This window comes from Oryza sativa, chromosome 8 (assembly GCF_034140825.1).
Source record: "Oryza sativa Japonica Group chromosome 8, ASM3414082v1".
Classification (NCBI taxonomy): domain Eukaryota; kingdom Viridiplantae; phylum Streptophyta; class Magnoliopsida; order Poales; family Poaceae; genus Oryza; species Oryza sativa.
In genome coordinates, this window is record NC_089042.1 from 20,663,655 (window position 1) to 20,677,279 (window position 13,625).

Genomic DNA, 13,625 nt, shown 5'->3' on the forward strand with positions numbered 1-13,625 from the left:
AAGTTTGGTAGGATAGGATACGTTAGATGTTTATTTGAATATAAGCCAAAGAGCATACCTATAAGAAACACCTGTATAAGAGACAAGTTTCAGGGAAATTCTATAATGTTGGTAAGGTAATATTTGGAGAGATATCTATACTGTGCTCTCTAATAGACTATTATTCTACTACTAGCATTATTCATGATATCTACCGATGATTTACTATATGTAGAAAAAAAACTATTCTACAATTAATTTTGGTTTCCTTGTATAAGTAGATATGATTCATTGGATTAAAAGAAATAAATGGTCTAGATTTGTTTTGCTGTCAATAAAGAGCACTGCAAAACACCTCTAATTGGAGATATTTTGGTTTGCTACCCTACCAAAAAAAAAATTGATTTCGAATGAAGCCAAATCATTAGTAATGACATGCATGCTCCATTGGCAACAATCTAGGATTGTCTTTCATTACATCAAGTTTACTGATAGCAAACCAAACATACACCTCTACCTTTGAAGAATTGGCAGTATCAAATTTTACCTAGATTTTAACATTATTGAAGAATTAGTAGTGCCTAGAGAACCAACACGACCCTACATTGCTAGCTGCAGGTACAACATCAAACAGTAGGGCAAAAAACAGAGCAACGGACATCACAAACCTCCAGGTGGGCCAATGCAAAACACACACAGAGAGAGAGAGAGAGATTGACTGATGTGTTTATAGAGGGGAGCACACCTGCTATCTACTTGGATTTTTTCCCCATAACTTAATAGATGTGAACTTTTAAATTCAGACAAATGTTGCTTCTTCTTCTTCTAATCATTTTTAAATTTTGACCAGGCTGGTTCTTTACTCAAGGCATAGATTTTACCATATTATTACCATGTTACAGATGTGGAAGATGCAGTGTTTACCAGTGGCCAGTGCTTGGATAATTTAATATAGGTGCATGCATGGAACTGTCAAAATTTTGGTACAGGTAAATGCATGGTGTTTGGGTAAAATGGATCTTACTGAAATTCATACTTTTACATAAGGGCCGTATTGAAGGCAATGAACCAGATTTGCCTATTCTTGCAGAAATATTAGCTCATATTTGGAACTGGACAGAGCATATATTGCATGCATGTAGTACTGTACATGTATAACCAGTTGCATTTTGCTGATATCTACAGCTAGCCAAATTCCTCCCCCCACAAAAAAAAGGGTCGCTGTGCCTCTACACTCCTGCACTACAGTTGACAGAGGCAGGTCAGGATGAAAGAGAAAGAAAGGGATTTTTGGAGAGAGAAAGCACAGCCTAAATTCTTTCTTAGGGCATATGGGATGAAAAAAGGTGAGAGGAGATGTAGCATCCTAAGCACACGAGCTCAATCCCACAGCTTTTACTACTCCGACATTTTCCTCCACAATATACAATATATATCATCTAATATATTATATATATGTATGTTGTATTTTCTTCGTAGTGTAGATGCAAAAGGCATTAAGTGTTTGCTTTTGACTCATTTTTGGTCCTTTTATGTATGTCGTTTTCGCGTGGCTGCCCTCAACCAACTTTGGCCTCTCATCTTATCCGGAAATCAGAACCCTAACCGAATAAATCCCCTTTATATGTATTTACACTTACCACCTTTTTTTTCCGAAATAATTCTCTCGCTTTCTCCGCGTATGTGTACAGATACTAGCTATACCTACTAGTTCTACTACTACCCTCCTCCCCCTTCTTCTTCTCTCTCATCAATCACCAAGGCCCTTTAAGACCAGTACCTAACCCCAGACAACACATGAAACCGGTTCCATTCCTTCCAATTCATCCATCCCTCCCTAATGTCTCCCTTCTTCTCTTGAGATAGAGAGAGAAACTAGAGAGAGAAAGTGTAGAGAGAGAGTATACAAAGGTTAGTAGTAGTACCCTAGTACAAGTACTCAAAAGATTGTGGATGTGGTTGTAGAAGCTTGTACACACAAAAGAGAGGAATTTGAGGGAGAGAGAGTGAGAGAGAAGCCTAGCTAGCTAGCAAGCACACACCACACACATCTCCAAATTAAGCACAAGAGGAAACAACACACAAGCCACCTCGATCTCTCTCCTTCCTCTCGATCCCAAGAAGCCCAAGGAAGCTTCCTATACGTTTAGTGGTTAGCGCGCTCGCTCGCCGCCGCGCCGCGGCGAAGGAGGGACGACGACGGACATGGCGTCGGCGACGTCGACGACGCCCGACCTGTCGCTGCACATCAGCCTGCCGAGCGGTGGCGCGGCGGTGGGGACGACGGCGCCGCCGGGGCTGGGGAACGGCGGTGCGGTTGGTGGTGCCGGCGGCGGCAAGGCGGCGGGTGGTGGTGACCCGTGGCGGAGGCTGGATGGCTCCACAGCGTCGACGGAGCTGTCGCTGTCGACGCCGCAGCAGCAGCAGGAGGGCAGTACATCGGCGGCCGATGTGCTGCCGTGGCGGCTGCGGCAGCCGACGGCGGCGGCGGCGTCCGTGCCGGTGACACTGCCGACGATACCGATGGATGGTTCGGCGGCGGCGGCGCGCGCGCCGATCCGTGGGGTGCCTGTGTATAGCGGCGGCGGCGGCGGTGGCCACCCGTTCCTCGGAGGCGGCGGCGGCGACCACCGGCACAACCGGCTCTACAACCCCTACCACTCCACGGCATGGCCCTCGTCGTCGCTGTGCTCGACGTCGCCGGCGCCGGCTCCTCCTCCCCCACCAGCAGCTCTCGACCCGACGACGTCGTCGCTGCTGTCGCCGTCCGCGTACCACCGGATGCTCTCCAGCACGGGGCGCCTCCACGGCGTGCTCGCCGACACCCTCCGCGGCTACGCCGGCGCCGCTGCGGTGGCGGGCTCCATCGGCTACGGCTCCGCGGCCGCCGCCGCCGCCGCCATGGGCGGCTACGGCGGCGCCGGCGCCGGCGGCGGGTTCGCCTCCTCCCGCTTCATGCCGCGCCTCCTCCCGGCGTCCCGCCGCAGCATGCGCGCCCCGCGGATGCGGTGGACGAGCTCCCTCCACGCCCGCTTCGTCCACGCCGTCGAGCTTCTCGGCGGCCACGAGCGTGAGGCCCCATCTAAACATGGATCATTTCATGCGAAAATCAGCTCAAAAAATCTCATCTCGCGCTCTAATTTGATGCAGGAGCGACGCCCAAATCGGTGCTAGAGCTGATGGACGTCAAGGATCTGACCCTAGCTCATGTGAAGAGCCATCTGCAGGTGATGATGATGATGATGAGATCGATGCCCTACCTATCAACAACACCAACAACTTCTCCTCCTCCTTGGAAATTTCCATATCATATCACCACATCGCCATGGCCATGATCGAGCTAAGCTACTACAAAGCTTGGGAAAATTGCAGCTGATTTCCCTTCAAAATCCGCACTGCTCACGCGCACTGTTTCTTCTTGTTCTTGCTCGGACACTGCACCGTACGTACATGGGGGGAGAGAGAGAGAAATCGAGAGAGTACCAGGCACAGATTCCGATGAGAACTCCATGAGAGAGAGAAATCGAGGAGCCCTAGAGAGAGAGATTGTGTGTGTGTGGAGAAGATCGATGCGTGTGGGGGTGTGTGCGAGAAAAAGTTGCCATCATTATGCAATAATGCATTCTGTGTGTGTCCTGACCAGAGCACTTCACTCACTCACTCAGCTAGGGAACAGAATCCCAGCCAAGAAGAGAGAGAGAGTGAAGCTGAGCAGCAAGTGCAGTAAAATTTTTCTCAATTCTTTCTTGAGGTGTTCTCGTGATGGAGTAGTATTTGGTTTGTCCATTTCTTGGTGTTTTTTTGCTTTGCTTTTGGCTGCCATGATCTCCAGCTTGATCCATCATGTTTTGCTGTCTTTTACTATCCTCACTCTGAATACTCCGATTGATAATCTATTTATCCATCCCAAGAAGATGCATATATATCTTTCTTTGCAGCTTTGCTTTGTGCATTGCTTTCTCGGTGCATGATTCTTTTCTTGCTGCGCTTTCTGCAGATGTATAGGACCGTGAAGAGCACTGACAAGCCAGCAGCAGCCTCAGGTAATTAACCTCGACCATTTCAGATCATCAATCCCCAATTAACCAATTCCCCATTGCCAAATTAACTTCACTAAATTCATTGCCTTATTAATTAAATCATCACATTGTGTACACTATTTTTTGTGTGCTTACTAGCAAACAGATATGGGACTGAACATTATTGCTTGTGATATTATTGTCTTCAGGGCCGATGGACGGCAGCGGCTCCGGCTCCGGCTCCGGCGACGACGAGCTCCTGGCCGGCGATGGAAGGCAGGCGACGTCATCGGGCGCCGATGCGGACCGGCGGATGTCGTTCACCGAGCACCGGTCCTCCTCCGAGGGCGCGGCGAGCCATGCCGGCGGTGGCGGCGACGGCGACTGCTCCTCCTCTGCCGTCAACTCCGACACCATCAGAGCGCGCAGCAATTCGCCGAGGTATGCACACAAAATTTGGTGACTAATTTCGTTGTTTGTTTGTTTGTTTGTTTGTTTTTCAGTGCTTTAGTTTTGTGTTATTTTTCCTAGTACATCAATAGAAACTTGGGATTGTGTTTGGTGCTGTTCGTTAAAAGAAAAGTCTTAGTTTGGACAGTAACATACATAGCTTAAGAGCAAAGATAACCCAAACAGGAAGTTAATCAAGTTGTGAACACAAGCTACTACAGTATAATCTGGTTATTTTGGTAGTGGCTAAAGCTCAAAAAGATGTTTGGCCCTACACAAATCACACACAAAAAGAAGGAGAGAGAGAGATATGGATAGGAGGGCCTCTCCCATGCATTTGACTTGATCAGTGCATGCATGCACAGCCATGGCCTCCTCCTTCAAGATGAAGATGTGTGTGTTTTTCTTGGGCTTTGCAATGTCCTCTTCTTCCTCCTAGTTCTTCTCTCTCCAGTGGTAATAGATCTGCTTTTTTTTACCTTTTCTTATCAATGCATGGCTGCCTGTGTGTGTGTGTCCAGGGGGCTGTGGGCTTTGACCTCAGACCTGATACTAGCTGACATCCTAGAAATGTGTAACCAAGGGCCTCTTCCTGTGTTGCTTTGTCCTTTACTTTCCTTGCCATTACTCCCAGTGTCTACTGATACTGTAGCAGATATACTGAGGTTCAATAATAGGAGAAATTTATGTATTGGGCATCAAACATTGTTTTTTTAAAAAAAAAACATGATATGAAATGCTGTTTATATATTGACACAGAAAAACTCTCTCCATCCTGAAAACTGACTTTTGTAGCTTGATAAAGCTCTTTCAAATTTGAAAATTATGTAATATTTTGGATTGTTCACTAAAAATGTGTTCCATTTCCATGATCATCTATAATCTACGATGCATTTATCGCCTAATAAATTTCTCAAGATTTTAATTATCTCTTTTAAGTTTGTCTTAAGATTTCTGTAATGTTGACCATTTTTATACTACTGCATTTTTTTTTGAAAAAAAAATGGAGCACAAAAGTAAAAAAAAAAGAATTGCATAATTTCATTTTTACATATTTTCCAAACTATATAGCTTGTGTTAGCCATTGGTACGAAACATTTGAATGTAGGGTTTTTTTTGGAATGAATATTTAAATGTAGGTTTTGCCTACTATAAACAATAAATTAAAGGGCTCATATATAATCCCCCCCAACATGCACACGCAAAGGAAAAAAAGAATTACATCCATTTTGAGTACAACAAGAACAATTACAATTTTCAGTGTCTCGACCTTTAGAGTTTCGTTTCTCAGAATTTTCTCTTCTCGGTTTTCTATGCATAAATCTTGTAGAGAAAAATCATATTGGAGTGCGCACATTGGTAAATATACCAAGGGTAGCATCATTCACTACTAGAGAACTGATCTTTGCTGGGTCAGACGAAAACCACATTAGCCCCAGTTCCAATAACAACCGGGACTAAAGGTCCCGAATTCTTGGTCCCGGACTATAGAGGGTTACAATCCGGGACAAATAAGGGTTTCTCCACCAGTGATTTATGGTGTGAACCAACTTTTGTATGTTTTTGTTAAAATATTACATAAATAGAATATATTGTGGGATTTTTTAACAGTTTAATTATTAAAAACAGTCTTAGTTGAAAAATAAATAAAATATCTAAAAATAGCGATGGGTTTAAAAGTGTATGAATAATTTATTAATGGAGGAGACCTTCATATGCATCGTCAATGAGAGAAATATCTAGTCCATGTTAGTAACTAAATGCCAATTATAAAGTATGCCATCTATATAACTATCCTAGAAAGAAATAATACAGTGTACAATAGAATATTTGTCTAGTATGAACTTAACAAAAGATAATTAGTACCTTTTCTGACATAATTGAGCTAATAGGTTTTTCAAGCTTTTTAATGTAGAGAAGCTTGTTTTAGTGTGCATTTGTGCCCGCGCCAGTTATATGCAACATGGTTTACATATCTATGAGTAACTTCTTTCTCTCTCTGTGACAGTACTGTGCATGCACACATTTGTACCAACACAACATATAAATCTTTTTAATGGCATGTTGCCTAGAGCTAGAGAGCTTTGTAGCCAGCAAACCTATGGCTAGGTTCACAATTTTCATGATTGCCGGTAATATGTACTACAAGTTACTACTGTTCCAAATTAAAAGCATTGCAAAGGTAGGGATTAATTAATTGGGACACCAAATTAAAGTGCTTTGGCCTACAGTGTACAGTCCAGTCCTAGGCTGGAAATCTAGGGTTAAGCATATGGGTAAATAAGGTCCCGTTTGGCACAGCTCCAGCTCCTAACTCCAACTTACCTGGAGCAGGAGCTATGCCAAACAATCCAGATCCTCCATTTTTGGGAGCGGAGTTGGCAGAGCTACTCCACAAATTTGTACTACGGGGGTGGAGCTGGGTTTTTGCTGCTCCACAACTCCACTCCAAACCAAAAGACCCACTACCCTTTAAATTTTTTACATATTTACACAAAATTGCCACTCAACTACCCCTAACTCATCTCTCACCCCTCTCTCTCCCTCCCATCAGGCCGTCACCCTCACTCTCCACTCCGACGAGCTCGACGGCGGCCGGCGCGCGGTTGGCGGCAAGGTCGACGGCGGCCGGCGCACGGCGGGCGGCGGGGTCGACGGCGGCCGGCGCACGGCGAGCAGCACATGGTGGGCGGCGTGCGGCGGGTTGGTGCGCGGTCGGCGCGCGGTTGGCGGCGAGGTTGACGGCGGGCGGCATCGGGGACGGCGCGCGGTTGGCGGACGGACGGCGGCAGGCGGCGGGCAACATCGGGGACGGCGCGAGTGGCGCGCGGCCGGTGGGCGGACTGCGGCGGGCGGCGCGCAGCAGGAGGCGGCCGCCCGCACACGGGGACGGCGACGGCAGCAGTTGCGATTGGGGAGTTTTTTTCTTTTTTTTTTTGTAATTTCAGATCTAGAGCTCAAAACCTACCAAACACTTTTCAGCAGGTCTCCAACTCCTACAAGAGCTAGCTCCCACTAGAGTGGGAGTTTAGAGCTGAGAGTTGGAGTTTGGAGCCCTACCAAACGGGGTCTAAAACCATGAGATCACTACTACAAAAAAAAAATTGTAGCCACAAAAAAATCACTAGTAATAATAACAGGGAGCTCCTATGATCTAAACCCGCTTCCGAAAAACAATTGTCAAGGCGGCTGTCAATTTTCACATCAATGTCCGTAATATGTATAGCGAGGTTGCATTTATTTGGAAGCAATTAATTTAATTTATCTCAAATTTAGACTTTATTTCCAAATAATTTGCTTTTAGGTATCTATTCCTACCTATATATGTGTGTGCAAATATGCATGTACTTAATTACTAAAAAAGTTGAAAGAACACTTGGTACATAAAAAAGGTTAATTAGTACTATGGTGTATATTGCTAATAAACTTCACTCTGCACTAGTAACAATTTTGCCAAACTTCTGTTCAGAGATCTATGGCTTTCATCGAGCGTGTGCAATATGGATCCTCAACATTTGGTTACAGTTGAGGTATGGATACTCATCAGATTGACCTCCCTGTATTCTTTCCTTAATATACTACACTGACTGACCGTGTACATATATCCGTGTTGGATGTATAGGCCGGGTTTCAATCCATCATCCAAAAAAACATATACTACACTGACATTCAGTTTAATTTCTTTCCTTTATAACTTACATGGTATATATTACTGTTTTATAAACTACACTGACACACATAAATTTGTACAATTGGATCAGGACATGGAGCCTTGTAGATCAAGCAGCTTGCAAGTATCCAGCCATGAACTGAGCAGCCCTAGCCTCGAGTTCACGCTAGGAAGACCGAGCTGGCACAGCATAGATCATGACTAGCTAGCTAGCAAGCTCTTGCTTGCTTGCTTGCTATATATATGGACCCATGCATTGCACATTCAGATATACTGTTTATGACCATACTCAGATCGATACCTGCGTCGCCGCGATATCAGCAATGCGCGATGAAACAAGACATGGATGAAAAAAAATTAATTAGGAGTGGTTTGTTTGTTTTGTCGAAACAACACGATAGTCCCCTCTTTCACTTTGCTCTCTTTTTTCTTAGTTTTTCATTACATTTTTGTATTTATTCTCAATGTGTAAGTGCAGTAGATTATATTCTCATGCACTACATGACACTAGGGGTGCTTGAAAGTTGTAATGCCTCTTTGCAACTTGGTGACCGGTGTAATGTATCATTTGCACATGAAAAAAAAACAGAGAAAATATCTAACCTGACAATGATTATATTCTTCTTGTGATGCATATATATAAGTATGTGTCTTCTCCAGTCTCTACCTAGCTTCAACTCTCTACTTGTTCCACCTAGCCGATTATACGTGTTCTGGTTTTTTTTTTCAAATACATGTGGTGGTAAAGTTGTAAGAATTACTTCATATATCAGGGTTCAAATATTGATGCCTATTATTTAAAAAAAAAGGTGGTGTATGCCCATAGTTGCCAAACATATGTAACAGATTTAGAATGTAAGTGACTGCATCATAAAAACCGATATATGTTGATCATAATTTAGCAGAGCAACAAGGACTATGTACGGCCCGTTCTAACTTCATAAAGATATAGATTTTTCCTCGTTTTCCGTTAGTACGCTTTTCAAACTACTAAACGGTGTATTTTATGCGAAAACTTTACATATATAAGTTACTCTAAAATATCAAATAAATCCATTTTCCAAGTTTGTAATAATTAAAACTTAATTAATCATGCGTTAATGACTTTCTCGTTTTGCGTGCCCGCTTTTAATCTTCATCTATAGAAGATTCAAATGGGGCCATACTGCGCTATAACTAGTCTATATATATTGTCATGTGACAACTCGGATTATTGCCACCAAATCCAGATCTATATTTCTAGTCTTTAATTATGTCCTTAATTTAAGATTAGTTGGAATGGTGTGGCACACATAACAAAACGTAAGCCACATCCAACTGTTATTATTGACAGGGTACATATATATAACTAGATGACACCTTGCGCTTTGTCGTGGGATATATGAATGAAAGTGTGTTGAATGTTGTATAAATGATTGGTGAATTTGGATTGAAATAATTTGAAAAATGATTTGAGGATGATGATTTAGCGTGTGTGTATACATTTGAGTTTAGAATGTAATAAAATTGTAAATATAATTACTATGCTTGCATGTTGAGCTTTAGGTGTTTAGTAGATTGATGTGGCATGCTTACATGGTAAGTTTTAAAAGTACTAATAAATAATGCTTGCATGTTGAGATTGAGATGTCTGGTGGGTTCTAACTTTATATGAGGTCAAGATTAGCAAAGGCAAGATTTTTGCCACCTCACAATAAATATGTGTGTAGTTGGGCAGCCATTTAATTAACTAGTTTTTCACATATATATTATTGCTATTTTATTCCTTTTCAACTAGGGCTTGTGCAAGTAAGTGTTACTATCGTTAAGAGGTTGTCATACAATTATGCACACGGTGGTCAATAAGTTAGATACGTACGGGTCTCTAATGAAGTAGTATAAAAGCTAGATCCAATTGGATATATAATATAATAATACAAAATGGGACCTGGTCTGAGGTTTGAAGGGATGTCGGTGTTGTTCATCTAAAGCCTAGTGGGAAGATCGATCATGATATGAGAACACCTAAATTGGTTTTCTAAATAATATAGTCAAGCTAGCTTCTAATTTAATTAGACCCATCATGCATGATAACGTGTATTAATGTCAGTGGTGTTTCAAGTGATAAAACTTTTAAAAATTGCAACAATATATTTTTAAATATGTAGATTAGATGTGTGAAAATCATGTTTATGTGTGTTGATTACCTCGTAAAGGTTTTTCAAATGATCAAACTTTTAAAAATCATATCAATATATTTGTTAACACATTTAGATTCAATGTGCGAAAATCATATATACATGTTGATTTACCTCGAAAACAACTTTCACAATATTATACTTTATCAGGTTTTTAAATGTTTTACGATTGAAATTAAGGATTAAGGTCTGTATTTCGGAGACATCTATGTCTATGTCCTAAACTTATGACCGAAGCCTGAAGGAGTATTTTCTTGAGAAATATGTGTGTAGTATACTTAGTTCTCAATCTAAATTTAGGAAAAGAGTACTTACTACCTCTAATATATTTGGAATTTACTAAGGTATTCCTTGTAGCTAATAGTACCATCTTTCCAAAAAGGAATATTGGCTACAACCATACATGATTTTAAGTTTACTTGTGGATTGAAATGCATGATGATTTATTTTAGATCTTTACAGTAAGATAAAAATTCACTGATGTTGAAAGCAGGCAGGACCATATATACTACTGTACATATATCGACAGCTATGTGTTGTCAACAACAAAGTAGTTACAGTAACACATTACTTGCAAGAAAGAATATAATGTAGTACTACACATACTATACATTGTTTCCAGGCAACAATGGTATAGAACTGTTCCAAGCTAGGGGGAAAAAATAACACTGAAACATGAGTACCAGCTAGCAGAGGAGAAAATAAAAAATAAACAAAAAACAAATAAAAAAGAAAGAAACAGCTCCAATCATAAAGCAATGGATTGCAAAATCATTCAGTGGTCCAATGCATGTCCCCACAAACGATGTCATTCACAATGCTTACTTTGTCGGCCCTTTTGCTCAGTATCTGACAAAGGAGAGGGCCAAAAAAAAAAGAGAAAAATGTTTGCAAAAAGAAGGAAAAGCATGGGTTGTAGTACTACTACCACCAGTACATGTACACCATCAAGGAAAAATAAATAAAATAAAAAAATGTGACAAATGCATGTCCTGTGTAACATCCCTGTGTGCATTTAAATGATTTGTCCGGTGTGTCAAGGCTGTTTTCTCTCTCCGTGGCACTGTGCGTGTGCAGTACAGCGTCTGGGGGCGCTACGATGAGATATGCTACTAGTACATGTTTCGAATTGGCCATTTATTTGCATGGGGGCCTTTTGGCACCGTGCAGATGGGTAGTTGCACTGATTTGGACCACTGTCTAGTCTACTGCTGCCCATTCATGTCTGTGTAACCTACAGCTAATCATATCTAAATAATGGTTCCTAAGTTGATTGCAACGGGATTGAAGAAGTCCACTGGTTTTGTAACGTTGAACTTTACTTTACGGGAACATATCCTATCCTATTTACACGAGCTTCCTGTGCACAATCCGTGCACACCACCTAGCAAATGTCATAGAAAATTGTAAAAAAAATTGGACGCATACTTCTAATAGTATTAAACCAACCTATGAAATCTTAACTTCAAATTCATTATATTTTAGCTGTAACAAAAAGGATAAAATTCTGACAGATTTTTACGATAAAAACTGTCAGATTTTTCACTTTTTTGTTACGGATAAAATATAATGAATTTGAATATGAGACTTTGCATATATGTGTAATACTATTAGGAGTATGTGTCTATTTTTTTTCTAGAATTTTCTGTGATATTTGCTAGTTGGTGTGTATGGAGTGTGCACTGGAAGCTTATGTGCATAGGATATATTCCCGAACTTTACCAACGGTGTTTAAGGGGAAGGTGGCAACCAGGGCTAACCATCAACGGCAATGACGACGATGAGCTCCTCACCTATCCTTTGCCGTCGCTGACAATTCCCTGTCTTTAGTAGAGAATCTATGGATGAAGGTTATGGTTTTGGGTAGGAGTACGACAGAGGGCAACGAGGCGGGGGGGGGGGGGGGGGGTGTTGCTGAAGCCCCGTGATGGAGGTCAGCAGTGGGTAGGGCTGACAACAATAGCGCGAGGGAAGCCGTGGAGTTAAGAGGCGACAGTCAGCAATGGTGAATATTCTGGCGGCTGAGCTGCTAGAGACAAGGAAGAGGGCGATGCGGGGGAATGGCACCATTGCCAGCTTATGAAGGAAGAGAGAGGGGGAGGCAGAGAAGGGGGACGGGGAATAAGGTTGGTCTGGCAGGCTTTGACGGCACCGTTGATGGCTTCCGACGAGGTCGGGCAATGGCGCGCTTGAGCAGTGGCGGAGATGGGAATTGATTGGGAGGTGTCAGGAGTTGGGAAGAGGATAAGGATAGGGCTGCACGATTGAAGATATCTTAGCCGTCTAAATTTGAACCTTTTTTTTATTCTTTCATTCAACTGAAATGAAGAGTCCCTTTTCCAAAATCTAAAAGTCAATTATGGACTTCTCAAACAATTAGTTTAGGTGAAGGGGAAAGTGAACAGCTTAAAAAAACTGAATGTTGAGTAATGTTTGTTTAGTAGTTCCATTTTCAGGTTTTGAGAAAAGTTAATGTTATAAAGTAACCTTTTGTCTTGTATGGGATACTGTAATTAATATTTTATTTTTTTGCCAAGGAAATGTACGTAATAATCTTGTTTTTGTTGCCCCATGAAACTATGGCGAATATTTTTACGGTAGGCTTGACCATTTTATTTTTCAAATAATCCACTATGTAAATATTGTACACTCGTGGATGATCTCTTATTATATATATAGCTTGCATATGTGCGGTGGTGTGTCTCTTTCTTGTTGTCTAAAATTAAAAAGATAGAGGAACTATTTGATTCACATGGATGCTACTCTATGAACAACTGTTTGTCCTAAAATATACAAATTTAATATGTTATTTGTATAATTATTTTATTACTATTACTGTGTTCAACCAATTCATAGAATTAATTAAGGCGTGCATTTCTTATTTATATATATATATATATATAGGACACTCATATGGGGCACCATGGTGCCCGGGCACCATGGTTTCAAATGCACAAAATTACTCAAATTTTTCAAAAATTTTAAATTGTGAGTATATACCTAGTTATAAGAATTCGATTCATACATATATCTATCAACAAAACAACTCAAATTTAACTTTATTTCACAATTCATGATTACATACCTAACTAATTATATGTATGGATGCTATATACCTAGAATCAAAATCTAACAAAAACAAGTTCAAATTCAGTTCAAACTTGCTTTGAACTAGTTAGTAAAGTAGTTAATGTTAATACCTAAATAATTGAAAAAGTTTCATACTCATTTGAATTGGTTATATACTCAATTTCAACAATGGTGCCCGGGCACCATGGAGCACCAAACAAATTTACTATATATATATATATATATATATATATATATATA

At 41.3% G+C, this 13,625-nt stretch overlaps 1 protein-coding gene across 2 annotated transcripts; it reads left to right on the top strand.

Moving 5' to 3' along the window:
- Positions 1-1,765: 1,765 nt before the first annotated feature.
- LOC9266350 (probable transcription factor RL9) lies at positions 1,766-8,728 on the top strand. Of its 2 annotated transcripts, none has more exons than XR_003238286.2 (6): positions 1,766-3,049; positions 3,130-3,206; positions 3,977-4,022; positions 4,208-4,439; positions 7,003-7,978; positions 8,210-8,728. XR_003238286.2 is itself a non-coding variant. In XM_015792787.3 (6 exons), exons 1-6 carry the CDS (start codon positions 2,185-2,187, stop codon positions 8,321-8,323), a joined length of 1,395 nt encoding a protein of 464 aa, XP_015648273.1. In that variant the 5' UTR covers positions 1,766-2,184; the 3' UTR covers positions 8,324-8,728. The 2 variants fall into 2 exon arrangements, 1 of the variants encoding a protein (XP_015648273.1); XM_015792787.3 differs by having other exon boundaries at positions 7,918-7,978.
- Positions 8,729-13,625: the final 4,897 nt, after the last annotated feature.

What these genes read in the sequence shown, in the direction of transcription:
- LOC9266350 (XM_015792787.3), top strand. Translation starts at nt 2,185, where the DNA reads ATGGCGTCGGCGACGTCGACGACGCCCGACCTGTCGCTGCACATCAGC. An exon ending in GCTTCTCGGCGGCCACGAGC is followed by an intron (nt 3,050 to 3,129) that starts GTGAGGCCCCAT and finishes AATTTGATGCAG; the next exon opens with GAGCGACGCCCAAATCGGTG. An exon ending in ATGTGAAGAGCCATCTGCAG is followed by an intron (nt 3,207 to 3,976) that starts GTGATGATGATG and finishes CGCTTTCTGCAG; the next exon opens with ATGTATAGGACCGTGAAGAG.